This window comes from Chiloscyllium plagiosum, unplaced genomic scaffold, assembly GCF_037043375.1.
Source record: "Chiloscyllium plagiosum isolate Xiang-an unplaced genomic scaffold, Cpla_swu_hap1 HiC_scaffold_5, whole genome shotgun sequence".
Taxonomy (NCBI): Eukaryota; Metazoa; Chordata; class Chondrichthyes; order Orectolobiformes; family Hemiscylliidae; genus Chiloscyllium; species Chiloscyllium plagiosum.
The window spans coordinates 47397496-47424541 of NW_028270143.1; the positions used below are offsets into that span (position 1 = coordinate 47397496).

A 27046-nucleotide genomic window follows, 5' to 3' on the forward strand; every position below is an offset into this window, starting at 1 on the left:
TTGGAAATTTGCCCAGGGAGATGGAAGGTGTATTAGTAGGGGAGTATTTTGGAGGCACTGACCATAACTCAGTTATATAATTATGAGAAGCAATAAGGATAGCTGCAAGTATAAGTTGTAAACTTGGAGAAGTTAATTTACTCGAAGATGCAATTTGGTCCAAGTGGACAAGGACAGCTAAAACATTGAATCGGAGCAAAGGGAGACCCTACAGGAGGAAATAGCGAGAGTACAAGACAAAACTCTTGCTATGAAGGCAAAGAGTGAGACCAAGACCGGAGAATCTTAGATGTCAAGTAACATAAAAGTTAGGATTTTTTTAAAAATTGCTATAGCAGATATGGCTTGATATGGCAGAGTCACTCCAGGAGTATAAAAAATGCAGGAAGGAAATTAGGTAGGCATAGAGAATGCATGAAAACACATTGGGTAGAATAAAGGAAAACCAGAGGGGTTTTTGAATACATAAAGAACAAAGAAATAACTAGTGAAAGAGAAGGGTCGATTTGAGGACAATAGAAGTCATGTGCATGTGGATCCAGAAGATATGGGCACAGTGAATACTCATTGAATACATCGCATCAGTCTTCACAATACCGATGGCATGTACTGGCAGGGCGGATGACTGTGAAATATAGGAATAAATTAACATAAGGAGAGGAGATACAAGCAGGTTTAACAGCCTTAAAAGTAGGTAAATCTACTGAACCAAATCAGATGTATCCCATCTGTTGAGGCAGACAAAGCAGGAGAAATCAGGGGCTCTAGCAGTAATTTTCAAAACCACTTGTGTCCATGGATTAGGTGTCAGAAGACTGAAGGGCTGCGAATGTTGTTGCATTATTTAAAAAGGAAGAAAAAGATAGAGCAAGAAATTACGAGCCATCTTGGTGATGGAAAGTTATTAGAAAGAATTCTGAGGGATAGAATATATCTCCTGTTGGAGAGAGCAGACTAATTAATTAAATTAGTTATGATAGTCAGCATGGATTTATAAAGGGAAGGTCTTGTTTGACACTTTTTTGATCAAATGTTTTGAGGCGGTAACCGGGAGTGTGGATGAGGGTAATTCATTTAGTATGGTTGATAAGGACTTTAGCAAGGCTTCTGATAAGGTCCCTCATGGCGGACTAATCAAGAAAGTAAGCCCATGGGATGCAAGGCAAAGTCGCACATTGAAGCTAAAGTTGGCTGAGATGGAGGAAGCTGAGGGTGATGGTAGAGGGATGTTTCTGTGTCGAGAAGTATGTTTCCAGTGGGTTCTGTAAATTTTGGTGCTGAGGTTCGTGTTGTTTGGACATTTCATGTGGGGCAGTGATCAGGAAGTTCACAGGTGACATGAACATCGGTAGGGTGGTAAATTGTGAGATGGATAGCTCTAAACTGTAGGAGAATATTAATGGACTGGTCAGGTGGGTAAAACAATGGTAAACTCGGTTTAAGCTGGAAAGGTATGAGGTTGGCCTTCCACTTGGGGAAGGCTAACAAGGCAAGGCATTAAACTGTGAATGGTAAGGACCTCAGGAAGTACTTAAGATCAGAGGAACCTTTGTGTGCATGTCCATGGATCCTGGAAGGTTACAAGGTGAGTAGGCAAAGCTGTTAAGAATGCAAGTGGGATACTTGCGTTTAGTAACTGAGGCATAGAATACAAGTGGAAGGTATTCATGCTATAACAGTATAAAACACTGGCTCAGCCACTCCAGGAGAGCTATATGCAGTTGTAGCCACTGCATGGTGGGAAGGATGTGATTGCACGAGAGACGGTGCCGAGAAGATTTGCCAGACCGCTGTCTGGGCTTGGAGGGTCTGAGTAATGAGAAAAGATTGGATAGTTTGGAGTTGTTTTCCTTGGGGCAGTATATGTCGTGAGAGAATTTGATAGAGGTCAATAGCAATGTGGGGCAGAGATAGGGTGGATAGAAAGGCATTTTGGAAGGAACATCGATGAGAAATATTTTCACAAAGCATAGCAGGAGACTGGAGCTCACTGTAGGTAGTTGAGTCAGAAAATCTTGTAACATTTAAGCAATATTTAGCCTCCAGGGTTACAGGCCAAAGGCTGGAAAAAGTGAAGATTTGATTTTTGTCCAGCCCAAACATGATGGGCTGACTGGCCTCTTTCCGTGTTGCAACTGTCTACTTTTCCAGTTGGAAAAGTACTGTCTGCTTCCAGCTGTGAGGCCACCTTACCCCCCCTCCCCCCTGTACCTTTCTCAGCAATTTGTTCTATTTATTTAATTCAATTTATTCTGTCATGTTGATTCCATATTTCTGTCAGATGTTCACTGTTTCTGTGCTAATGCTCACACCAGTACAGTATCCGTTGTGATTTTCCCCAAATGGGTACTTGCTGTGCAACTGCCATTTGAGAGGTCCAAGTGCACTTGCTTCTGAAAATGGTTGCAAACAATCCCAGTTTCTTGACTTAAATGTCTCCAACGATTAGGAATTGCAATGCTTCACAAATCTCTGGATGAGCCCTTGTGTTTGTTATTCACATAAAATCCAAATGTTTTCCAAAATGCTGCTTTTAAAGTGTAAATGCACTTGGAAATACCCGGCTCTAGGTTCAGATCCTTGTAAAACGTGATGTTCTGTTGGAATTCTTCCTCTGCAGGGTTTATGTCATGGTGGGGACAGATGTGACTTTCTCATCATGCCTCAGAGAGGTGGAGACCCCACAAAACCAGCTGAAGTGTAGTCAGGAGATGGAACCGAGCATAAGCTGTGACAAGAAATTTAGGGCCCAGTTTGATATTGACTGGTGTAAACTGACTTTGGTAAGTCAAGCACTATCTTTTCAGCATTCTCTCTTTTGAAGGGGATCATATACATTTTGATGTATTTTTTCACATTTTTTCTCAGGATTGTGATACGTATTTACAACACAAAAACAAGCCAATTGACCTACATTTAACATTGATATTTACATTTAGTTTGCACCTCCAACCTTCTTTCTTTGTCTAACCCCATGAACATATGACCTTCTGTTTGTTATTCTTACATGCAACTGTCTAGCTTCTCTTTACTTCTGTATTCAGTTCAACTACTCCTTTTGATAGTGAACTCTAACCATTCTATGGATAAAGAATTTTTTTCTGAATTCTTGATTTGATTTTTAATGAATGTCATATTTATGGCTCTTAGTTATGGCCCCCACCTCCTTTAGAAGTTCAAATACCTTCTCCATGCACATCCCATAAAACCATACCAAAGTATGCCTGTTAGAATCACCCAAGTCTTTAATAAATTTTTTTTTGAAAGGATGTGACCTCTTCTGATTTTCTATAATCCTAATAAATCGTCCTTTATTAAATCTAAGGATAGCAGAACTGTTTACAGTACTCCAAATGTGTTTTAAGGTTCAAAGTTAACATAACTTTTCTGATTTTTCATTGTACTCCTTAAGAAAGTAACCCCAAACATTTGTTAATTTTACTGGTGTCCATAATCTGTGTTGCTACTCGTAATGATTTGTGGATTTGCCTGCCCTGCACTCCACTCCACCCCCCTCACTCTCCACACTCCCCCCTCCCTGACTCCGGCATTCAACCCCATTTTGATGCTACTTTCTCCGAAGAAATGCGCAGCCTCTATTATTTCCGTCCTATCGATGTAACACCACTGATTAACAATATTGTGCCAAGTCTGCAAAAGTATTTCCTTGTTGTATTTTTAGATTAGATTAGATTACTTACAGTGTGGAAACAGGCCCTTCGGCCAAACAAGTCCACACCGACCCACCGAAGCGCAACCCACCCAGACTCATTCTCCTACATTTACCCCTTCACCTAACACTACGGACAATTTAGTATGGCCAATTCACCTGACCTGCACATCTTTGGATTGTGGGAGGAAACTGGAGCACCCGGAGGAAACCCACGCAGACACTGGGAGAATGTGCAAACTCCACACAGTAAGTCGCCTGAGGCGGTAATTGAACCCGGGTCTCTGGCGCTGTGAGGCAGCAGTGCTAACCACTGTGCCACCGTGCCGCCCACTGCAGTTTGGTGTTGTCACATTTTTCAATTGTTCTTTAGGTTCCTAAGACTAAAATATAAATGTAGATGGTGAACAAACACAGTTCGGTTGTTAAACACTACAATTAACTAGCCATTTCTCACCAATTGTTTAATGTTTGTCCAGAATCTCAATCTCGAACAGTGTCATGTTTGGAACTTGCACACACCCTGTTCCTTCATTAAGAAAACTCCGCTTGATAAAAAAAATCAAATTAGAGGAGAAAATCTCCCAAGAGGATTCTGCTCAAATCATAGTGTTACTGTCGAGCAAAATCAATCATCAATTTAGATTTTCAAATATCTGTCTCCATAAAGGACTGAAGTTTGATTGTTCATAAGTTACACTTTCTCCCTCCAGTGGACAATGATGTGACCCCATTTTAACACCTGAAAAATAACATGACCCCAGACAACAACAAAAATCAAACATTCAATACAGAATTAGAGTTTATTACAAGGCAACATATAATTCATCACATAAATATGAATATCTGAGCTTTTGAAATAATTGTAAAAATATAATTATTTTATGAACTTATGTAGATTTCAGCCAAATTCTCCATTTTTTTTGTTGACAAAAGACTGTGAAGTCCCTTCCCTCACCCCCCCCCCCCTCCCCCCCAGCGCCCCTGTTCAGCCCATCATCTTCACACATACACCCATCAGTCCATCTTACTTACCTGTCTACCCCACACATTCAGTAGCTCTGCTTTCCAACCTCTTCCTTCGGCTATAGACACGTACAAATGTACACACACTACAACACTTTCACTAGCCCCTCTGTCTTCCTCCTCTTTTGGTCTAATTGTTGGTACCTGCTGTGGAGCAGAGTTGCTAACCTGAGGTAAGGGGTCTGTATATCACGTAGATGGGAGTAGAAACACTGTCAAGTTGGAATCTGCTAGCCACCTTCCTACCTTAGCTCCTTGACATCCTGGTTTTCCCATGCTCAGTCAGTCACTGAGTTACATGTTCCAGCCTTTGTCTGAACCAAGTCAACACAAATATTCTGGGCTTGATGAAGTTTGCCTTCAGTAATGGTTTCTAATGTTAAAGGGTGTCTTGAGCACACTGTCCACTCCATACTATGTGGAGGCATTAATTCACTGAATCCAGGGCTTTGCTGCCAGATGCCTCCCCTACCCCCATTGCAATAAAGACAGGGTCCATCTTGTCCTCACATATCACCCTGCCAGTCTCCGCATCTAACGCATTATCCTTAAACATTTGCACGGACTCTATCTAGACCCCAGCACCAAGAATATCTTCCCCTCCTTGGCCTCCATTGTCACAATGAATGAGACTGCAAATTGGAGGAACAACACCTCATCTTCCACCTGGGCACCTGAAGGCCCAGAGGACTCCACATTGAGTTCTGCAATTTCAAATAATCTCCCTTCCCATCCCAGCCCCTCCCCCTCCCATTTGTCTGATTGACCCTTCCTTCCATTTACCAACTGGATTCATTCTTCCCATTTACCAATCAGGTCGCACCCTCTACATGTCTCCACCTATCCCACCTCACCATCCTGCACCCCCCCCCCCCCCCCCCCGCAACAGCTCCCCATACGCTACTCCCAGCCCTGAAGAAGGGTGATACGTGAAATGTTGACTTCTCCACCTCCTGATGCTGCCTGGCTCGCTGTGTTCTTCCAGCCTCCCGCCTGTCTACCTTGGATTCCAGCATCTGCAGATTTTTTTTGTCTCTAACCGAGAGTCTCCAGACTGGGCTGTCTCCTCTGCACAGAGGCCTCTGCTGTGGATTGAAGTAAAGGAAATGCACAATCCCACACTTATGTCCTTTTGACTCTACTGGGGGTCATGAACCACAGTTTAGGTGCCACTATGCTAAAGACTAGTTACAATGGAGCTAGCTGAGCTAAAGTCTCAAGTAAATTGGTTCAGTAACTTTGCATGTCATTTGACATCTTGTCTAGCCTTTCGTTTCAGTTTGGAACATCAAAGACAGGGACTTCCAAAACCATTTGGGCCCTGAACAGAAAAACAGAGCTTTTTAACACTGCATTACTTGGAGCTGCAAAGTGCAGGACTGAGAAAATAAATAACTTTCTTCATTATTTGCTTGTTTGTCATTTTATTCCCTGTATGATTTCAACACAATCATATCAATTTGATTCATAGAATCATCAAATTTAAACGGTATGAAAAGAAGCCACTCAGCTCACTGAGCTAGTTCTATTAATGTTGTCTTCACGAGTTGCCTTTGATCGTTGATACTGCTTTTACCTTTCAATGGAGGAGTCATCTGTTCAAGCATCACTTCAGAGACCATAATGGTAATTCAGGCTTGGACTCCAGTACAATACTTGAGGGCATAGTGCAATGTCAGAGTGCCATAGATTATAATAGTGACCATACTTGCAAAAATACTTAATTGGCATCACAGGGTTTCAAGACAGTACAGTGCAAGTTCATTTTCTTTGTCTTCATTCTAAACTAATTTTCTGCCTTGCCCTATGGTTTTCAATTTCAAAGCTTTCCAATTTTATAGTTTCTTGCCTTTGTTTCTATTCTGCTACAATTGTATTTATACAAATGGGGAATAAAGCTAATCAATTATTTTGTGATAATGATCCTTTATTTTAAGCTATACAGATCAATAAGCTATCGGTCTTTTTGGAGTGAGATTCACCTATTATAAAATGATAATGTAACTAACATTGACATATCTATTTCTTTATAGGCTCCATATGTTTGTCTTATTCTGAACTTAAGTGTTCTTAACACTTGCCTTCCTGTTGGTCGATTCAGGTTACACATTGTTTATTTTAATTTGATGAAGCTTTAAGTTTTCATGCCACATGAATTGTACTTTATGAACATTTAATCAGAACTATGTCCGATTGGATAGACATCACAGCCTCAAAATGTGAGGAGTCTGAGAAGGCAAAGGCCTGATTTTGGACCAACAGCCAATGAACCGTCCCCCAAATTGCTCCACTGACTCTGAAAAGCATTTATTTGAAGTTTTCTCTTTGAATGTTTTTTCTTTATCTCAGACAAGTCTGTGGCACTTCAAGTGGGTCACTCTCTAGATATAGTAGGTGGTTGCTGTTAAAACAACTGTACAAGTACAGAATACCGATGCATTTATCCTCATGACCTTCCCCTGGCATTATCAGGGGTTTTGAGACTCCAGTACAAAGAGCTATTTTTTAAATAAAAATTTGGAAGATGAGTCACCGAGATTAGCTGTTGCAGATTTCCCGGTGACTGCAGTTGAACAGCTGATCCTTATTGTGGTTCTGTCAGCTGGGAAGGTATCTTGCATTGAGAGACACACTTATGCAGAAGAAGGATAATAAAACAAATTACAGTATGGGCATTGGTAGGTAAAGTCAAGGAAAGATATTTTCCCAGAACATTCGGAGCCAAGAATAACTAGGAAGATAACTGAGGGAAGGGTAGGGCCTATCAGAGAATGCCCACACTGTGGAAAGAGGCCAAACCTGGTTAGTCCACCCTATCCCCATAATCCTGCATTTTATCATCGCTTTTCCACCCAACCTATACTAGAGGAGGATAGCTGGTGACTACAGACTGATTGATTGATTGATTTAAATGGCTTGGTTGATTGGGTGAAAGGGGCAAATGGAATTCATTTTGAAGAAGTGTAAGGTTACGCATTTGGGATGAGCAAACAAAGCAAGGGACTTAGTAAATGGAACATTACTGATGGACTGAGGTCCTTGAAGGTGGCAGGACAGGTAGGTAAGGTGGTAAAGAGGGCATAGCAAATGCTTTCTTTTATTGGTTGAGGCTTAGAAAACAAGCTGGGATGTAATGCTGAAAGTGTATAAAACATTAGGCTTCAGCTGGAGTTTTGCATACAGTTCTGGTCACTGCATTACAGGAAAGATATGATTGTTCTCGAGAGAGGGCAGAGGCAGTTTACGTGAATGTTGCCAAGGCTTGAAAGTTGAAGCCATGAGGGAAGAGTAAGTTAGACTCTGGTTGTTGTCTTCTAATAGCAGTGACTTGAGGCATACAAAACCATGAGGGGCCTTGACAGGGATGACCTGTTTCTTCTAACTGAGAGAGCAGTTAGCAGGGGTCATAGATTTATAATGATTGGTAGAAAGATTAGAGGTACAAGAGCAAAAGCATTTTCACTCCGTGTTGGGTGTCTGAAATGAACTGCCTGGTTTGTTGGTGGAGGCAGAAATGTCCAACCCATTTAACAGGAACTTAAAGCTCTATCAACAGCAAGACTGTGGATCCAGTGCTGGAAGGCAGCATTAGATTGGGAAACTGGTTTCTTTTTCTCAGCTGGCGCCAGTACAGTGGACTGAATGGCTTCTTTCTGTGCTGTTGTGTTTTTGTGGTTCAATACAAACTAATTATAGCAGCAATTTTGAAGCATCAGGATGACTATTTTAATTGTCCATTGTTCCCATATAAAATCATTGAAAAAAACAAGCAGCGCTGCTATTAGGTGGTAGTGTGGGGTATAAGAAAAGAAAAGAGCATTCGTGTCCAGGGAGAGGTAGGCACCGCAGGGAGTGGAGTGTTTTATTTCCCCCTCCAACTCTATTTTGCTTTAATCCCTGCCCTCCCCTTCACTTTTTGAAAAAAAATGAAAAAGAAAGAAAAACAATTTTTAAAAATCATTGAAATATAGACCTGACTATTGAATACGTACTAGTCTGAGGTTTGCCTGATTCTTAACCTGCCTGGAGTTAATATTCTGCAGTTTTTGAAAATGTTACACTGGTAACTTACTCATGTTGGACCAGTTTGGCTTTAAAATAGTGGTGACTCTGATAACCCTGACACTGACAATGTCACTATTAATTATATGTGAATGGCACAGCAAGTTCAGAAGAGGGACAGGTGCAGAGTTAAACTCCATGCAAAGGTTGCTTACTGCCCTGCTGTTACCTTAACAAAATTGATGTTTTGGTGTCTAGCTCAGCACTGGATGTCATGAACTTGCTGTGTTTGCCTGGTAGACATGAATTAAACTCACCAGAGAATTTTAAGCTGGAGTAGCCACAATTATTCGTTTGGTAATGTGATGTTTGTAAATGGCTACTAATTGACTGCTCTGGCACTGAAATATGGAGTTTCACTCCTGCAGAAATTGAATCTTTGAGGCAATTGTAATAGAGCTAGTTTTTTTTTTCTTTGTCTTTCTGGTCCTCTTACTCCACCTTTCTGGACCTGATTTAGCATTTTGTTTATGCACCTCCTCAGTCTTTACAAAATTTATTTTCAACTCCAGGTGCTCACTGGCTAAGGAGTTACCTCGTTCGTTGCCGTCTTTGCTCAAACCCTTTTGTTTCATTTCCCTTATTCTGCTGTTTACAGCTTGTATTTCCTGCAAATTAATTGGCAAATGTAATGTTGTTAAAGAACATAGGATCATTTCGAACTTTAATGGCTTGCTAGAGAAAAATCTGGCCAATTGTTATCTGTGTATATTTCTTCCTGTAGTGAAAATAGAACAAGTCCATTTTACATAATAATTTAAAACCTAGTCATCCTAGCCAGAGCTAACCATCTCTACTCTCTGTGAGAAGACACACATGATTTCTGTGAACTTCAGTTCATTATTTTTAACATCCCTTTTGTTTAATTATAAGTTACAGTTATAATGGAATCTGTCAAATTTCTTTATATTAAATAAATAGAATCTACTCATAAGCATTAAATTAACTTATTCTGGTGCTCTAACCAGGTAATATTTTAGAGTCAAAGATTTTACAGCACAGAAAGAGTCCCTTTGGCACCTTGTGTCTGCATTGGTCAAAAAACATCCATCTATTTAATCCCATTTTCCAACACTTTCTCCATAGCATTGTATACTGTGGTGTTTCAAGTGTAAATCTAAACAGTTCTTAAATGACTTGAAGATTCCTGCCTATATCACCCTTTTTATGCTTTGAGTTCCAGGTATCCACAAACCTCTGGGTGTACACATTTTTTTCTCATCTGCTCTAAACCTCTTGTTCATTACCTTAAACTGTGCCCTAGTTATTGAATCCTCTACTAAGGGGAAAAATTTCTTCCTAACTACCCTTTCTGTGCTCTTCAGACCTATGTGCACCACAATCAACAAGCAATCCCAGCCTCTCCAGTCTGGCTTCATAAGTAAATAGCTGCAGCCATGCTGTATCCTGATGAATCTCTTCTGTGACCTTCCACGTGCAATCACATCATTCCGACAGAGTGGCAACCAGAACTGCACACTCTGTTCCAACCAACATTACATACGGCTCCATCATCATCTCCTTACTCTTTCATTCATTGCCTTGAGTAACTAAGACAAGTATCCCATATGCCTTGTTAGCCATCTGACCTACCTCCTCTTCTGTCTTCAAGAACATGCATTCGAAGGACTCTGTGATGGTTTGTACTTCCTGGGGTACCATCATGAAATGTGTACTACCTTGCCTTGTTAGTCTTCTCAAAAATGTATTACCTTGTACTGTTCAGGATTAAATTCCATTTGCCACTGCTCAGTCCATCTATATCATTCTGTGCTGTAAGGCTTTGCTCGTCACAATTTACCACACCACCAGTTTTTGTATTATCTGCAAACTAACTGGTCAGACCTCCTAAGACCATAAGTCATAGGAGTGGAAGTAAGGCCATTTGACCCATCGCGTCCACTCCGCCATTTAATCATGGCCAATGGGCATTTCAACTCCACTTACCCGCACTCTCCCAGTAGCCCTTAATTCCTTGCAAGATCAAGAATTTATCAATCTCTGCCTTGAAGACATTTAATGTCCCGGCCCCAACTGCACTCTGCGGCAATGAATTCCACAGGCCCACCGCTCTCTGGCTGAAGAAATGTCTCCTCATTTCCGATCTAAATTGACCCCCTCTACATCTAAGACTGTGCCTAAGGGTCCGAGTATCCCTGCCTAATGGAAACAACTTCCCAGCTTCCATCCTTTCTAAGCCTTGCATTATCTTGTAAGTTTCTGAGATCTCCCCTCAACCTTCCAAACTCTAATGAATACAATCCCAGGATTGTCAGCTGTTCATCATATGGTAGGCCTGCCTACCATTCCAGGGATCATCTGTGTGAATTTCTGCTGGACACACTCTAGTGCCAGTATGTCATTCCTGATGTGTGGGGCCTAACTGGAGCTTTATAAAGTCTCGGAAGCACATTGCTGCTTTTACATTCCAGCCCTCTTGAGATAAGTGACAACATTACATTTGCTTTCTTAATCACTGACTCAACCTGCAAGTTAACCTTTAGAGAATCCTGGACTAGCACTCCCAGATCCCTTTGTACTTTGGCTTTACGAATTTTAGAAAATAGTCCATGCCTGTATTTGTTTTCCAAAGTGCAAGACCTCGCATTTGCTCACGTTGAACTTCATCAGCCATTTCCTGGACCACTCTCCTATACTGTCTAAATCTTACTGCAGCCTCTCCACCTCCTCAGTACTGCCTGCTTGTCCACCTAACTTTGTATCATCAGTAAACTTTACCAGAATGCCCCCAGTCCCTTCATCCAGATCATTAATATATAAAGTGAACAGCTGCGGCTCTAACACTGTACTCTGCGGGACACCGCTTGTCACTGGCTGCCATTCTGAAAAAGAACCTTTTATCCCAACTCTCTGCCTTCCGTTACTCAGCCAATTGTCAATCCATGCCAGTAGCTCACCTCAAACACCACAGGCCCTCACCTTACTCAGCAGCCTCATGTGAGGCACCTTATCAAAGGACTTTTGGAAGGCTAAATAGATAACATCCACTGGGTTTCCCTGGTCTAACCTACTTGTTACCTATTCAAAGAATTCTAACAGGTTTGTCAGGCATGACCTCCCCTTACTAAATCCATGCTGACTTGTTCTAATCTGACCCTGCATGAATTTAGAAATCTCATGCTTAACGATGGATTCTAGTATTTTACCGACAACCAAGATCAGGCTAATCGGCCTATAATTTTCCATCTTTTGTCTTGATCCTTTCTTGAACAAGGGGGTTACAACAGCAATTTTCCAATCATCTGCGACTTTCCTTGACTCCAGTGACTTTTGAAAGATCACAACCAACGCCTCTGCTATTTCCTCAGCCACCTCCCTCTGAACTCTAGGATGTAGCCCATCGGGGCCAGGATATTTATTGATTTTTAGACCTTTTTAGCTTTTCTAGCACTTTCCCTTTTGTAATGGCTACCATGCTCAACTCTGCCCCCTGACTCTCCTTAATTGTTGGGATAATACTCTTGTCTTCCACTGTGAAGACTGACGCAAAGTACTTATTAAGTTCTTCAGCTATTTCCTTATCTCCCAGCACTAGCCTTCCTGCATCAGTTTGAAGTGGCCCAATGTCTACTTTTGCCTTTCGTTTGTTTCTTATGTATTGAAAGAAACGTTTACTGTCATTTCTAATATTACTGGCTAGCCTACCTTCATACTTGATCCTCTCCTCCCTTATTTCTCTCTTTATTATCTCTATTTTTGCAGCCTTTGCAATCTTCTGATTTCCCAGTGCTCTTGGCCACTTTATAGGATCTCTCTTTTTCTTTGATTCATTTCATGACTGACTTTGTCAGCCATGGCTGTCTAATCCCTCCCCGGCCCCGGCATAATCTTTCTTTTCTTTGGGATGAACCTCTGTCCTCAATTACACCAGAAACTCCTGCCATTGTTGCTCTACCGTCTTCCCCGCAAGGCTCTGCTTCCAGTTGATTTTCGTCAGTACCTCTCTCATGTCCCTGTAATTACCTTTTATTTAACTGTAACACCACTACATCCGATTTTGCCTTCTCTCTTTCAAACTGCAGACTGAATTCTACCATGTTATGATCATTGCCTCCTTAGTGTTCCCTTACTTTAAGATCTTTTATAAAGTCTGGCTCATTACATGGCACTAAGTCGAGAATAGCCTGCTCCCTTGTGGGCTCCGTTACAAACTGTTCAAAAAAGCCATCCTGTAAGCTTTCCACAAATTCCCCTTCTTCGGATCCACCGGCAACATTATTCATCCAGACTATTTGCATATTTAAGACCCCCATGATCACCGTGACCTTGCCTTTCTGACTTGCCCTATTTATTTCCCAGTACATCTTGCGTCCCTGGTCCTGACCACTGCTGGGAGGTCTGTACATAACTCCCACTATGGTCTTTTTTCACCTTTGTGGTTCATCAACTCCACCCACACAGACTCCACATGATCTGACCCTGTCATTCAGTGCCATAGATTTAATTTCATTCTTAACTAACAAACGCCTATGTCACCTCCCTGTCTTTTTGATAAGTTGTAAATCCTTGAATGTTTAACTGCCCGTCCTGAACCCCTTGCAATCACGTCTCTGTGACGCCGACTACATCATAAAATCATTCAGAATGATTTGTGCTGTTAATCCATCTACTTTATTATGAGCACTCAGGTAAAGCGCCTTAAAGCTAATTTTCTTATCCTCACGATTTAGAACATAGAACATAGAAGAATACAGCGCAGTACAGGCCCTTTGGCCCTCGATGTTGCGCCGATCCAAGCCCACCTAACCTATACTAACCCACTATCCTCCATATACCTATCCAATGCCCGCTTAAATGCCCATAAAGAGGGAGAGTCCACCACTGCTACTGGCAGGGCATTCCATGAACTTACGACTCGCTGAGTGAAGAACCTACCCCTAACTTCAGTCCTATATCTACCCCCCCTTAATTTAAAGCTATGCCCCCTTGTAATACCCGACTCCATACGCGGGAAAAGGTTCACACTGTCAACCCTATCTAACCCCCTAATCATCTTGTACACCTCAATCAAGTCACCCCTAAACCTTCTTTTCTCTAATGAAAACAGCCCCAAGTGTCTCAGTCTTTCCTCATACGATCTTCCTTCCATACCAGGCAACATCCTGGTAAACCTCCTCTGCACCCGTTCCAGTGCCTCCACGTCCTTCCTATAGTATGGCGACCAAAACTGCACACAATATTCCAGATGCGACCGCACCAGAGTCTTATACAACTGCATCATGACCTCAGGACTCCGGAACTCAGTTCCTCCACCAATAAAAGCCAGTACGCCATATGCCTTCCTCACCGCACTATTTACCTGGGTGGCAACTTTCAGAGATCTGTGTACATGGACACCATGCAATTTCCAACATCTGTAGTATAATATCCTAAGTTATTCTTCCTTTTTGCTTCATTCCTAGTCTGCCTCGAACTTAAACCCTGCACCCATGCTAACCTGCTGCTCATCTTTCTACTTGACTCCATACTCCCTGTTGCTTCCACCCCCCCCCCCCCCCCCCCCCCCCCCCCCCACCGACTCACAAGATTAAAGTCCTCGTGACCACCCTATTTATCCTTTTCGCCAGAACACTGGTTCCAGATCAGGTGGAGACCGTCCCGTCGGTACAGATCTCCCCAGTTCCAAAACTGATGCTAATGTCCCATGAAATGGAATCCCTGTTTCCCACACCAATCTCTTAGCTACGTGTTTACTTCCCTTACTTTCTTATCCCAATGCCAATTCTTATCCCTATCCTACGACAAAGGACTTGGCCCTGAATTCTGTGGTATAGACGAATTTCATAGAATCTCTACAGTGCAGAAGCAGACCATTTAGCCTGTTGAGTCCACACCAACCCTCCGAACAGCATCCCAGCATCCCACCCAGATCCACACTCCTAACCTACCCCTGAAACCTTGCATTTCTCATGGCTAATCCACCTAGCCTGCACATTCATGGACATTTGGCCATGGGAAATAGCCCATCCAATTATCCAATCCATCTGAGTTGGCACATCCATGGCAGATGCACTATAATGTGGATAAATACGAGGTTATTCACTTTGGAAGCAAAAAGAAGGCAGATTACTACCTGAATGGCTGTAAATTGGGAGAGGGGAGTGTGCAGTGGGACCTGGGTGTCCTTGTGTACCAGTTGCTGAAGGTAGGCATGCAGATGCAGCAAATGGTAAAGAAGGCAAATGGTATGTTGGCCTTCATTGCGACAGGGTTAGAGTACAGGAGCAGGGATGTGATGTTGCAGTTATACAGGGACTTGGTGAAGCCATACCTGGAATATTGTGTGTGGTTTTGGTCTCCTTTCCTGAGGAAGGATGCTCTTGCTCTTGGAGTGCAGCGAGGGTTTTCCAGGCTGATTCTGGGGATGGTGGGACTGACGTATGAGGAGAGATCAACCAGGTTAGGATTGTCTTCACTGGAGTTTAGATGAGTGAGGGGGGATCTCAGATTTATAAAATTCTAACAGGACTAGACAGAGTAGATACAGTGAGGATGTTCCCGAAGGTGGGTGTGTCCAGAACCAGGGGGCATAGACTGAGGACTTGAGATGGGCCATTTAGGACGGAGATAAGGAAACATTTCTTCAAAGAGTGGGTGAGCCTGTGGAATTCATTACCACAGGAAGTAGTTGATGCCCGAAACATTGAATGTATTCAAGAAGCAGCTCGATATAGCACTTGGGACGAATGGGATCAAAGGTTCTGGGGACAAAGCAGGAATAGGCTATTGAGTTGGATGATCAGCCATGCTCTCAATGAATGGCACAGCAGACTTAAAGGGCCAAATGGCCGCCTCCTGTTCCTATCTTCTATGTTTCTGTGTAACTAACCTCCACATCTTTGGACTGTTGAGGAAACTGGAGCACTCAGAGGAAACCCACGCAAATGCAGAGAGAATGTGCAAACTCCACATAGTCGCCTCGCCTGAGGATGGAATTGAAGCTGGGTTCCTGATGCTATGAGGCAGCAGTACTAACTGCTGAGCCACTGTATGTCATGGGACATGGTTCCAGTCATAAAACCAAACTTTGATAATTACTCTCTCCTTCCTGTCACTAAACCAATTGCCCTGAACCTCATGGGTTGTTATCTTCTGAACCAGCCTCCCATGTGAGACCTTATCAAAAGCTTTACTAGAGTATATGTAAATTACATCAACTCTGTTACCTATATCTACACACCTATCTGCCTAAAACAAAAAATACAAATTTCTTCTCCCCTGAAAAAGTTATGCTATCTTGGAATAATCCTTGTCTCTCCAACTGGAGATTAGTTCTGTGCCTCGATTTCTTTTAATAGTTTCTCTACCACAGATGTTAGACTCATTGACCTGTAGTTTGATGGTTTATCCCTACCACCCGTTTTGAATAATAGCACCACATTAAATCTCCTCCAGTCCTCCAGCAGAGAGGACTCCTATGGCCAGAGAGGATTTGAAAATTAATGTCAGTTTACAGCAGGATTGGTCTGGGTCCACTGCTTTTTGCCATTTATAGAAATGATTTGGGTGTGGATATAGGAGGTATGGTTAGTAAATTTGCAGATGACACCAAAATTTGGTGGTGCAGTGGACAGCAAAGAAGGTTACCTCAAAGTCTAATGGGAGCCTAATCAAATGGGCTGAGTGGCAGGTGGAGTTTAATCTAGATAGAAGTGAGGTGCTACATTTTGGGAGAAAAATCAGGACAGGATTTATACACTTAATAGTAAGGTCCTGGGGAATGTTGCAGAAAAAGGAGACTTTGGAGTGCAGGTTCATAGTTCCTTGAAAGTGGAGTCACAGGTAAACAGGGCAGTGAAGAATGCATTTGGTACGCTTGCCTTTATTGGTTAGTGCGGGAAAAAGTGAGGGCTGGAGATCAGAGCTGAAAATGTGTTGCTGGAAAAGCGCAGAAGGGCTCATGCCTGAAACGTCGATTCTTCTGCTCCTTGGATGCTGCCTGACCTGCTGCGCTTTTTAGCAACACATTTTCAGCTTTATTGGTTAGTGCATTGAGTATACGAATAGGGACGTCATGTTGCAGTTGTAAAGGACATCCGTTAGGCCACTTTTAGAGTACTGCGTTCAATTTTGGTCTCCCTTATTATTGGAAAGATATTGTGAAATTTGAAAGGATTCAGAAAAGATTTACAAGGATGTTGCCAGTCTTGGAGGGAGAGGTTGAATAGGCTGGGACAGCTTTCTTTGGAGAGTTGGAGGGGTGAGCTTCCAGAGGTTATAATATCATGAGACACATGGACAGGGTAAATAGACAAGGTATTTTCCTCAGCGTACGGGAGTCCAGAACTAGAGGTTTAAGGTGGTGGGGAAAGATATAAAAGGGACCTACAGGGCAACATTCTGACATAAAGGGTGGTACGTGTATGGAATGAGCTGCCAGAGGATGTGGTGGATATTGCTATAATTACAGCACTTAAAAGGCATCTGAATGGGTACACGAATGGGAAGGAGAGAAATATGGGCAAATTACTGGCAAATGGGACTAGATTAATTTAGAATATTTGGTCGGCCTGGATGAGTCTTGTTAAGGTACCTATTTGAGATGGCTCGGAATCCCTGATGGACTCTACCTGGAAACCTCTCTTGGTTCAGCTCGGAGATCATACTCTGTGGTGGTCTAGAATATAAAACTCTTACAGATAGTTTAGTTTAAATTATTACCTTTATTTACCAACAGTGTCAATGTTGCACTATAACATAGATACCTACAAGCCAGGCTTGAGCTAAGGTTTTAAAACCATGAGCAGAGTAGCAGCACCAGCTCTGACCCCTAAGAGTGCTCTCAGGCTACTCCCCCTATTGCTGCAAACAAGCTGTCTTTATACAGAAATTGGTATTAAAATTACAAAAACACCCCATGTCCTTAATCAGATAAGCAGCAATAAAATAGCAACAGTTTGCAGAGGAAGAGAAACTCATTGCCAGGTCTGAGTATGCTTGAATAATTAAGCTACATGCACATCAAAGTGGGAAACCTTGATCCAGCCAGGCCAAATGGCCAATTGCTTTGGCTACATAACCTTCCCTTTCAACAGTACATCATAATGAGGGACTAGTCTAAACTATATGAAAATGTCATGAGGTAACCTCACTTAGCTAACATGTCCAGTATCATTGTCCTACAAAATGGCTTTTTCTTGATTTATAATCTTGGATTCCCAAAATGCAAATTAAATTCATAACATTCCCGGATCTTGAGCTCCAGGGAAGAACACACAAACATTCAATCCATGACAAGCAAGTATATGCTCAAATCAGACCACAAAGTGTTAATCTTACGACCAGCTTCCGCCCTGTATCTCTTCCCCCCCCATCCCTCTCTCTTTCTCTCTTTTTGTCCCTTGAACCCTTAGGCCAGTGAATGTAATTTACAGAATTTTTTCTCTCTCTCTCACTCACTCAGTCACTCATCACTCACTCACACACACACACACATATACACACACACACACGAACATCTTCTAACTTCGTAACTATGTTAGTTTCAGCCTTCGTGTTTTCCTAGCCTGTAAGGGTAATGAGACATTCACATTCCAGAACAGTCAAGATGAGGGAGCTGAGCTTCATAAATTCAAATTTACTCAGTGTGGTATATTTGAAAATGTATCAGGATTGTTCTATTACGTGCATATTCCACTCAGCTTATTAATTAACCCCCTCACCCCAGACAGACACACACACACGCACATATGTTTGTGGGGTGAATTTGTACTTGCAGAGTTACATTGTACTTAGCTCAAAAACTGCATGAATCCATGTAACACGCTTAACTCATTTTTTAGATTAGAATCAGTTTAAACATTATGGCACAGACAACAGCACACAAGGGGCAATCACCTGGGCTGACACCAATTGTTAAAGTTAATGTGAAAATGCACCTTTTTAAAAAATGTTTTGTGATTTACATATGAAAGAAGTGAAACTATCATGGCCTTTCTAACAGATGAGAGACTTGAACTATCAAGGTATTTTTCAATGTATAATTTCAGTTACATCACACTCTAAACTTTTGCTATAAATACTGTGTCCTACAATCTTATACCTGATGAAGGAGCAGCTCTCTGAAAGCTAATGCTTCCAATTAAACCTGTTGGACTATAACCTGGTGTTGTGTGATTTTAAACTTATTAAATTACCAGTTCTTTCCATATTGCGTAAGAGTTTTGCTAAGAGTCTTTGATATAAACCAGAAATTTAGTTATCCAACTGTGAAATATGCAGCTTCCAGCCCCTCCCCCGGGTGAGAAGTGTGTACTGCCCCACATTCCACAAGTGAACAAATGCTATCAGCTTACTTACACCGTTCCATTGACACTAAGAACAGATGTCCTTAATTTTTCTGAACAATTTGTGTACAGCTGGTATGGATGACAGAGACAGCTGTGATATATTTGCTGCTGCCGGGAATCAGGAACTAGCATTGGAGCACAGAAGAACTTTGTGGGCGGCACGGTGGCACAGTGGTTAGCACTGCTGTCTCACAGCGCCAGAGATCCAGGTTCAAGTTCCCACCTTAGGCAACTGTGTGGAGTTTGCACATTCTCCCTGTGTCTGCGTGGGTTTCCTCCCACAGTCCAAAGATGTGCAGGTCAGGCGAATTGGCCATGCTAAATTGCCCGTAGTCTTAGGTGAAGGGGTAAATGTAGGGGCATGGGTGGGTTGCGCTTCGGCGTGAACTTGTTGGGCCGAAGGGCCTGTTTTCACACTGCAAGTAATCTAATCTAAATGCCTCCCCTCCCCCCTCCGTGGTCCAGTGCTTTCCTGCACCTTCTGTAGCAGATGTGTGTAAGGCTACAGGCTTTCTCAGTCTGTTTCCATGCTGTACATCTGACTCTAAATTACAGTGAATGTGTGAAGATAGTGTAAGTTAGACAATAGATCTCCTGGCATTTGTAGCTACAAGCAACAGCAACAGCTGAAATTGAAGATTTCTTAGCAGAAAATATAGTGTAATGTCAAAGACACAGTTTAATTGTGTTACTGCTGAGTATGTTTAATGGGAGCAGATTGGAAGAAGTAAAAATGAAAGGTAAAACTCATGAATATTCGGGGAGATAAATGCATGTATATATAGTTCTGCAAACTTAACATTACTAATGATTCTATTTATCTTTTGCTCTGCTGACTCTTATTCGTGTATGTTCCCTAGTTGCTAACAGCCTTCCAGCTCACTGACAACTTCTGTATGCAAACATAGACAAAGGCAGAGAAAGCACTGCAGCCAAGGGAATATTTTTGAACCATAGCCACTTTCAATGTATGACATGTGACAACTATTTTAACACCACCATTTCCCACAAACAAATGAGATGAATGACTAGTATGTGTTCAGTGATAACAAAATGAAAATAAATATCGTCCAGGATATGGGAAGAACTATGGTACTTTTCTTCAAATAGTGTTATGGAATTAATTATATCCATCAAAGAGAAGAAGACAGGGTCATGGTTTAATCCTTCAGCCTGAAGCTGGTGCCTGTGATTCAGCAGCAGTTTGTCAGTGTTGCATTAGAATGTCAATTATGCTGAAATCTGAGACAAGACAGAAGTTGACCCACAACCTTGTAATTCAAAGCTTAGAGTGCTACCATCAAGCCAAAAGTGGCACTGACACTAAGAACCAGTAGCTGATTTTATTTTGGGGAATGTATTCAGTTAAAATTTTGACATCTTTAGTCTGACTCAGGAATGCATTTGTAACAAATGCTGTGTAACCCCATCCAATATCCACTAAGTTGAAACTGCCATTTGCTAAACACATTGTTTGGGAAAGGTACTGAGCCATAAGACTCAGCAAAATCCCAGAATTAAGGTTTGATCCATGTAATTAGAAAATGTGTACAGCCGGTAAGGATGACAGACACAGCTGTGATATATTTGCTGCTGGCGGGAATCAGGAACTAGCATCGGAGCACAGAAGAATTTTGAAAATAGCATAAAAGTCTTTATGATTTGGAGATGCTGATGTTGGAGTGGGGTGTACAAAGTTAGAAATCACACAACACCAGGTTACAGTCCAACAGGTTTAATTGGTAGCACCAGCTTTCGGAGCACTGCTCCTTCATCAGGTGGTTGTGGAGACTAAGACACAGAATTTATAGCAAAAGTTTCCAGTGTGATGTAACTGAAATTATGTATTGAAAAAGACTGGAATTGTTTGTTTAGTCTCTCATCTGTTAGAATGACCATGTAGGTATCAGTTCTTTCATGTAAATCACAAAACCATTTTTTAAAAAGTTACATTCTCAAATGCACTTTACCAATTGGTGTCATATCGACCCAGATAAGGTATTGAAGGTGTTAGCTCTCTGAGAGGCTGTCTGTGCCACAATGGTCAGACTGATTCTAATGTAAAAAATAGATTTTCAGAATCTTACGCGGATTCATGCAGTTTTTGAGCAAAGTAAAATGTAATTCTGCAATTACAAATTAACTCCACAAACTTATAGGTGTATGTGTGCATGTGTTTGTGAGAGTTGGGGGGGGGTGGTATGAATGTCTGTGAGAGGGTGTGTGTGTGAGAGAGGGTCAGAGAGAGTGAGTGTGTGTGTATAGTGCAATAGGGTCACCTATAGTGTGTCATGAACCCAAGGTCTTGGTTGAGGCCATCCCTATTGGGTACCAAACTTGTATATCAGCCTCTGCTCGGTCACTTTCCATGTTGCCTGTCCCAAAGTCCACCTTGGAGGACGGTCACCCGAACATCTGTTTCAGGTTTGGCTGCTGTTTAAAGGTGAGAAGTGGAGGTGTGGGGAAGGTCTTGGCGAGGTGCTCATCCTTATTGATAATGTGTTGCAGGCCGCGAAGAACATGGTGTAGTTTTTCAGCTCCTGGGAAGTACTGAACAACAAAGGGTACCCTGTCAGTTGCATCACGTGTCTGTCTCCTGCTGAGGTCATTACGATTGCTCACTGTGGCACGTCAGAACTGGCAGTCGATGAGTTGAGCATCATACTCTGTTCTTATGAGGACATCCTCGAGTACTTCCAAGTGCCCATCACGTTCCTCCTCATCTGAACAGTCCTCATCTGAACACATCCTGTGTATACAGAGGAGAAACGTGACGGGCACACTACAGGTGACCCTGTTGCGCTATACACACACTCTCACAGACATTCATAACATCGCCCCCCCTCCCAACTCTCACAAACACATAACATATAAGTTTGTGGAGTTAATTTGTACTTGCAGAATTACATTTTACTTTGCTCAAAAACTGCATGGAAACTTTTGCTATAAATTCTGTCTTACAGTCTTATTCTCCACAATCACCTGATGAAGGAGCTGCGCTCCAAAAGCTAGTGCTTCCAAATAAACCTGTTGGACTGTAACCTGGTGTTATGTGATTTCTATCAAAATCCTCAGGAACCTTTAAAGGAAAATAACTTTTTTGAATTAACTTTGCTGAATATTTTTGTGCAGCTTCCAGAACTGAGAGCACCTGGGCTGATATTTCCGAAAAAGAAATAAAACAATTTTGATGATTGTACTGGAACTGGAACAATTCTGCTCCAGAGAGAAAGAAAAGCTCAAAATAGCACTGATGGCTATGGAATTTTTACAGTGCAAAATAAGTGGTACTAAAGTAATAGTACGAAGAAAATAAACACTATCCTGAACCCATTGTGCTGACCAAGATGAAGGTTATCAATGCTGTAGAAGGAAGAATTTTTCACTGCCAATTATAGAAGTACTGAGATATATATCTAGCACATTTGAAGCAAAATGGCAAATCAAAAATGTAGCTTTTTTTTTTACAATTTGGTGGCAGGTCGACAAGTCAAAGATGCCTTCTGTCAGTAAGGAAGTGATTCGTGGAGATGGCGTTCTGCCTGATGACGGAGAGTATAAACCACCTTCTACCAACTTGAAAAGCAAGGATTATTACACAGATTTTGTGATTACGTTGGCGATACCAATAGCTGTTGCTCTGGTCCTGTTTGTTATCCTTGGTTACATCATGTTCTGTCGTCGAGAAGGAGTGTAAGTAAATCACACTGCTGTCCAAGTGCAGATATGCAGAGACTCCAAACATGGGGCGCAATTCTTTTTTAAAAGAGCGACTTTTCTATTTTACAATGGTCTTTTAATATTAGGCAAAGGATTCTGTTTTAGTTTATAGTTCCAACTAAAAGTAACAGTATCACAGGTTAGTAAAGGAAGTAGAGAGCTCAGAAACTGTCCAGACCATTGCACGCATTCATATATCAGCTCCATCCATGCGAGTTTATTTTCCATCAAGCCTTTTCATCAGTCCCTTTTCTTATGTGTCCCCATTGTGTTTGTGTGTGCAGTCATTCTGGCCCTATACTTGTAGGCAGATACTGACAAGTACATTCAATAATAATCTTCTCAACATCTGCCAAAAGTGGGTCCACCATTAGCAAATATCTTTTGATGTTTCAAGTATCGATGCCTATTATTTAATTCATTAATTTTGTTTTGTTCCTAGGCAAAAGAGAGACATGCAAACACCAGAGTAAGTGTCTTCTTTCCTGTTATGTTTTAAATTGAGCATCTTCTGTTTTTAATTTTACTTTTTTTGTTTTATCAGATCATAACCTGCTACTGTAGGCTTCAGAGTCTGTTCCATACCTGTGTCCATTTGAGTTGTACGTTTCATGGTTCATCTCATACTGTTGACCATACTGAAGAGTTATTGCAGTTAGATCTCTTGGTAGCATAGCAAGTGAGCTCAAGTGTTCAGTAACTACTAAAGCTAGGTGTAGTGATAACTTTTTTAATGTAGAAAGCATTATTTTCCTCAACTGTTAGTTTAGAGATCATTTAACACTCATTTTCTTCAGTGGTATACATTCCTCTGAAGGAATTCTAAAAAAATCACTGACTGCTGCAGTAGGATTGTATTCCAGTATCACTACTTTCTAGAGTTCAGTCTAGAATACAGTATTATTACAGTAAGATTTTTTAAATTTCTCACTGACTTTAGCCAGTCCTTTTCTGCCCTAATATGCCTAGCTTCTTTAACGGTAACACAGAGGCCACCTACACCATGAGCTCTCTCCTGCCTGCCCTCATTACATCTCTGATCAGATGACAATATGGAATGCTGAAAGTGGCAGGAAGAGGTGGAGGGGTTCAATTCTGTTCCCACCAGATGCACTTTAACAGTTTTGTGCTGCGTGAGTGCAGATTGCTCTTAACTGAAGATGTGATGTTAAAAAATAACTGGATCCTTCTTTGAACAGAAATTACAAATTATTTAAGGTACTGCTGACCATATCAGGTCCAGCTGTCTGCAGCTGAAACAACCCACTACACAATAACATACGCAGGACAGCACGGTAGCTCAGTGGTTAGTACTGCTGCCTTACAGCACCAGGGACCCAGGTTTGATTCCAGCCTAGGGCAACTGTGTGTGTGGAGTTTGCACTTCTCCATATATGCATGGGTTTCCTCCAGGTGCTCTGGTTTCCTCCCATAGTCCAAAGATGTGCCCAGCAGGTGAATTGGCCATGCTAAATTGCCCATTGTGTTAGGTGCATTAGTCAGAGGGAAATGAGTCTATGTGGGTTACTCTTTGGAGGGTCGGTGTGGACTTTTTCCACACTGTTAGGAATCTAATCTAATCAGGACAACTGTTCTATCAGGACAAAGACTGGCAAATGTAAGACAGATCAGGCAGCATCTCTGGAGAGAAAAATGTTTTGGGTTAATTACTTTTGATCAAAGCAAATTTGTGAAGGATGAATTAGACATCCAACTTTTACTGCAGATGTTTGAGACCTGAACAAAAAAACTTTAAAAATCATTGATTTGAAATGCCAACCCAACCTTCTCCATTCCTCGTTGCTGCGTGACCGGTTTTCTGCATGTTCAATTTTTTATTTGAAAACAAATAATGTTTTTGATTTCAGTTAAATATTTCCTGCCAAGTGCTGTTTGGCTGCTAGTTTGAAATAATACAGTTTGCTGCTATTTGTATCGATATACCTGCACAGTTCTTTGTGGTTGTTTTAATCTAATGATTCACTTAGACTTCACTGGCTCAGTGTCATGTTTCTAGAAGTGTATTTGAGTTGAAAATTGTGAAAGGTATATAATAGAATGCCAGCCAGAAAAGCATCTCAAAATACTAAACTGTAAACAATGAGGGTTTGAGATATAATGAGGAAAGAATTGATGGTGGAGCTGGAATAATCAAGAGAGCATTAGTTTGGAATCAACGGGGACTCCAAGGCTGCACACAGTCTAGTTCAACTGACAGAGGTTATGGAGGGAGATGGAATTAGTCCTGATAGTACAGTTTGCTGCAGGGACTGAAGATTATGGTTTCTGTCTTTCCAACATTTATAGATGAACCATAATTACTTTCAATCAAAAGTGTAGGATCAATAGTTCTATGGCTGAAAGTGAAATACCATAGTACGACTGAGTGGCTTTTAAGATCCATCTATTGGTTAAGCAGTCATTCCAAATTTAATCAATTAACTCAACTGACATTCCCAACTGCTGTGGTAGAATTTGAAGTTATTTCCTGATCAGGAGTCCAGGCTTCTGGAATACTCATTCAGCCATAGAACTATTGATCTTACACTTTTGATTGAAAGTAATTATGGTTCATCTATAAATGTTGGAAAGACAGAAACCATAATCTTCAGACCCTACAGCAAACTGTACTATCATGACTAATTCCATCTCCCTCCATAACCTCTGTCAGTTGAACTAGACTGTGTGCAGCCTTGGAGTCCCCGTTGATCCCAAACCCATGCTCTCTTGATTATTCCAGCTCCACCATCAATTCTTTCCTCATTATATCTCAAACCCTCATTGTTTACAGTTTAGTATTTTGAGATGCTTTTCTGGCTGGGATTCTATTATATACCTTTCACAATTTTCAACTCAAATACACCTCTGGAAACATGATTCACTTAGACTTCACTGGCTCAGTGTCATTAGATTAAAACAACCACAGTTAATGGCAATATAGTTTGCATTTAATTGAAGATGGGGCTAATGCTCAAGTGTGGGTATTTGACATGTGGCTGTGTCAAGTTTTACCATTTAGCTATCTAATCAGATACCAGGAGTGGTAATCACAATAGTGACCTTTTTAAACTGATGCATAATTCATGTTGCTGGTTTGAATTTAGACTCCTATTTAATTTTTTAATTAATTTTTTGATGACACTACTAATGAATAAATCCATTGCAACAAAATACCCAGCAGTAAAGTGAGTAATGTAACCACACAAATGGTGTAAAATAGCAAATATTAATTTAATAAGTAAAAATTGTCCATTTTAATCTGTTAACTTCTGCTAATTATCACAAATTCAAAATACAGAAAACCAGAAAATCCCTAACCTTGATGGATTTAAACATTGGCATAAAAAGTCAATTAAACTAACATTCACAATTGTAAATTACCTCCTAAAATGAGTGTTGTTTTGGGAATCTCCACTGCAGTATTTTTAAGTACGTCCTTACCCTTAAATAGTAATTAAAAGTTGTCTATTCTTATAAATTTTCTATCACAATTTTGTTATATTTTAAATAGGTAACTTTAAAATCCAAGCCCCACTAGAATATCTGACAAAGTCTGAAACAGACCAGGAAAGAAAAGGCTCGAGTCAGAGAAGTTAAGGCCAGAAATGGTGATTATATTAAACATAAATGGCATAACTCTACCCCTTTTAAATTGAGTAGTTAAAATTAAAAAAAACTGCCTAAAATAACCAGGTTAGGAGGAATGTCATACGAATGCATTGAACGGTAGTTCCTTGTTGCTGACGGTTATTTGCATTGTATAATTTGATTTTATAGTTCATTTTAAAAAAAAACTTTCATTAATATGTGATTCAGAAACAAATTTTGTGGAGAAAGATCCAGATTTAATCCAGGAATTTAGAATTGATCTGAGTCAGATAATCAGCAGTTTACAAAAGCAAGACACTGACCTAATGTAGTTCAAAGTTTACAGCGTAATATTCTCATTTCATGTTTTTCTTCAGCATCCAGCTGGTTCATCATAGTTCAATTCAGAAGTCAACCAAGGAACTTCGGAACATGTCAAAGAACCGGGAGGCAGCTTGGCCCCTCTCCACTCTTCCTGTGTTTAATCCAGTAACTGGTGAGATCATGCCACCCCTTCACCATTCAGATAACTGTGACACCTCCAACATGCCTCTCATGCAGACACAACAGTGAGTCTTTTTTAGTTGATACAAGATGGCTAGATAATACAGGATATTGTTTTCCTTTAATGCAGAGATCAGAGGAATTGGAAATAGTTGCGTTTGTTTGC

General features: G+C 41.1%; 1 protein-coding gene across 4 annotated transcripts in view; it reads left to right on the forward strand.

Moving 5' to 3' along the window:
* The window catches only part of sgce (sarcoglycan, epsilon), an 81256-nt gene that overhangs the window by 46919 nt on the left and 7291 nt on the right, over positions 1-27046 (forward strand). For 3 of the 4 annotated variants that reach the window (XM_043689933.2, XM_043689930.2, XM_043689932.2), the window contains 4 exons: positions 2621-2783; positions 22550-22761; positions 23231-23257; positions 26754-26945. In XM_043689933.2, coding sequence (XP_043545868.1) covers positions 2621-2783; positions 22550-22761; positions 23231-23257; positions 26754-26945 — 594 coding nt within the window. The remainder of the gene's footprint in view (positions 1-2620; positions 2784-22549; positions 22762-23230; positions 23258-26753; positions 26946-27046) is intronic. The other variant, XM_043689931.2, reaches the window with a different exon arrangement.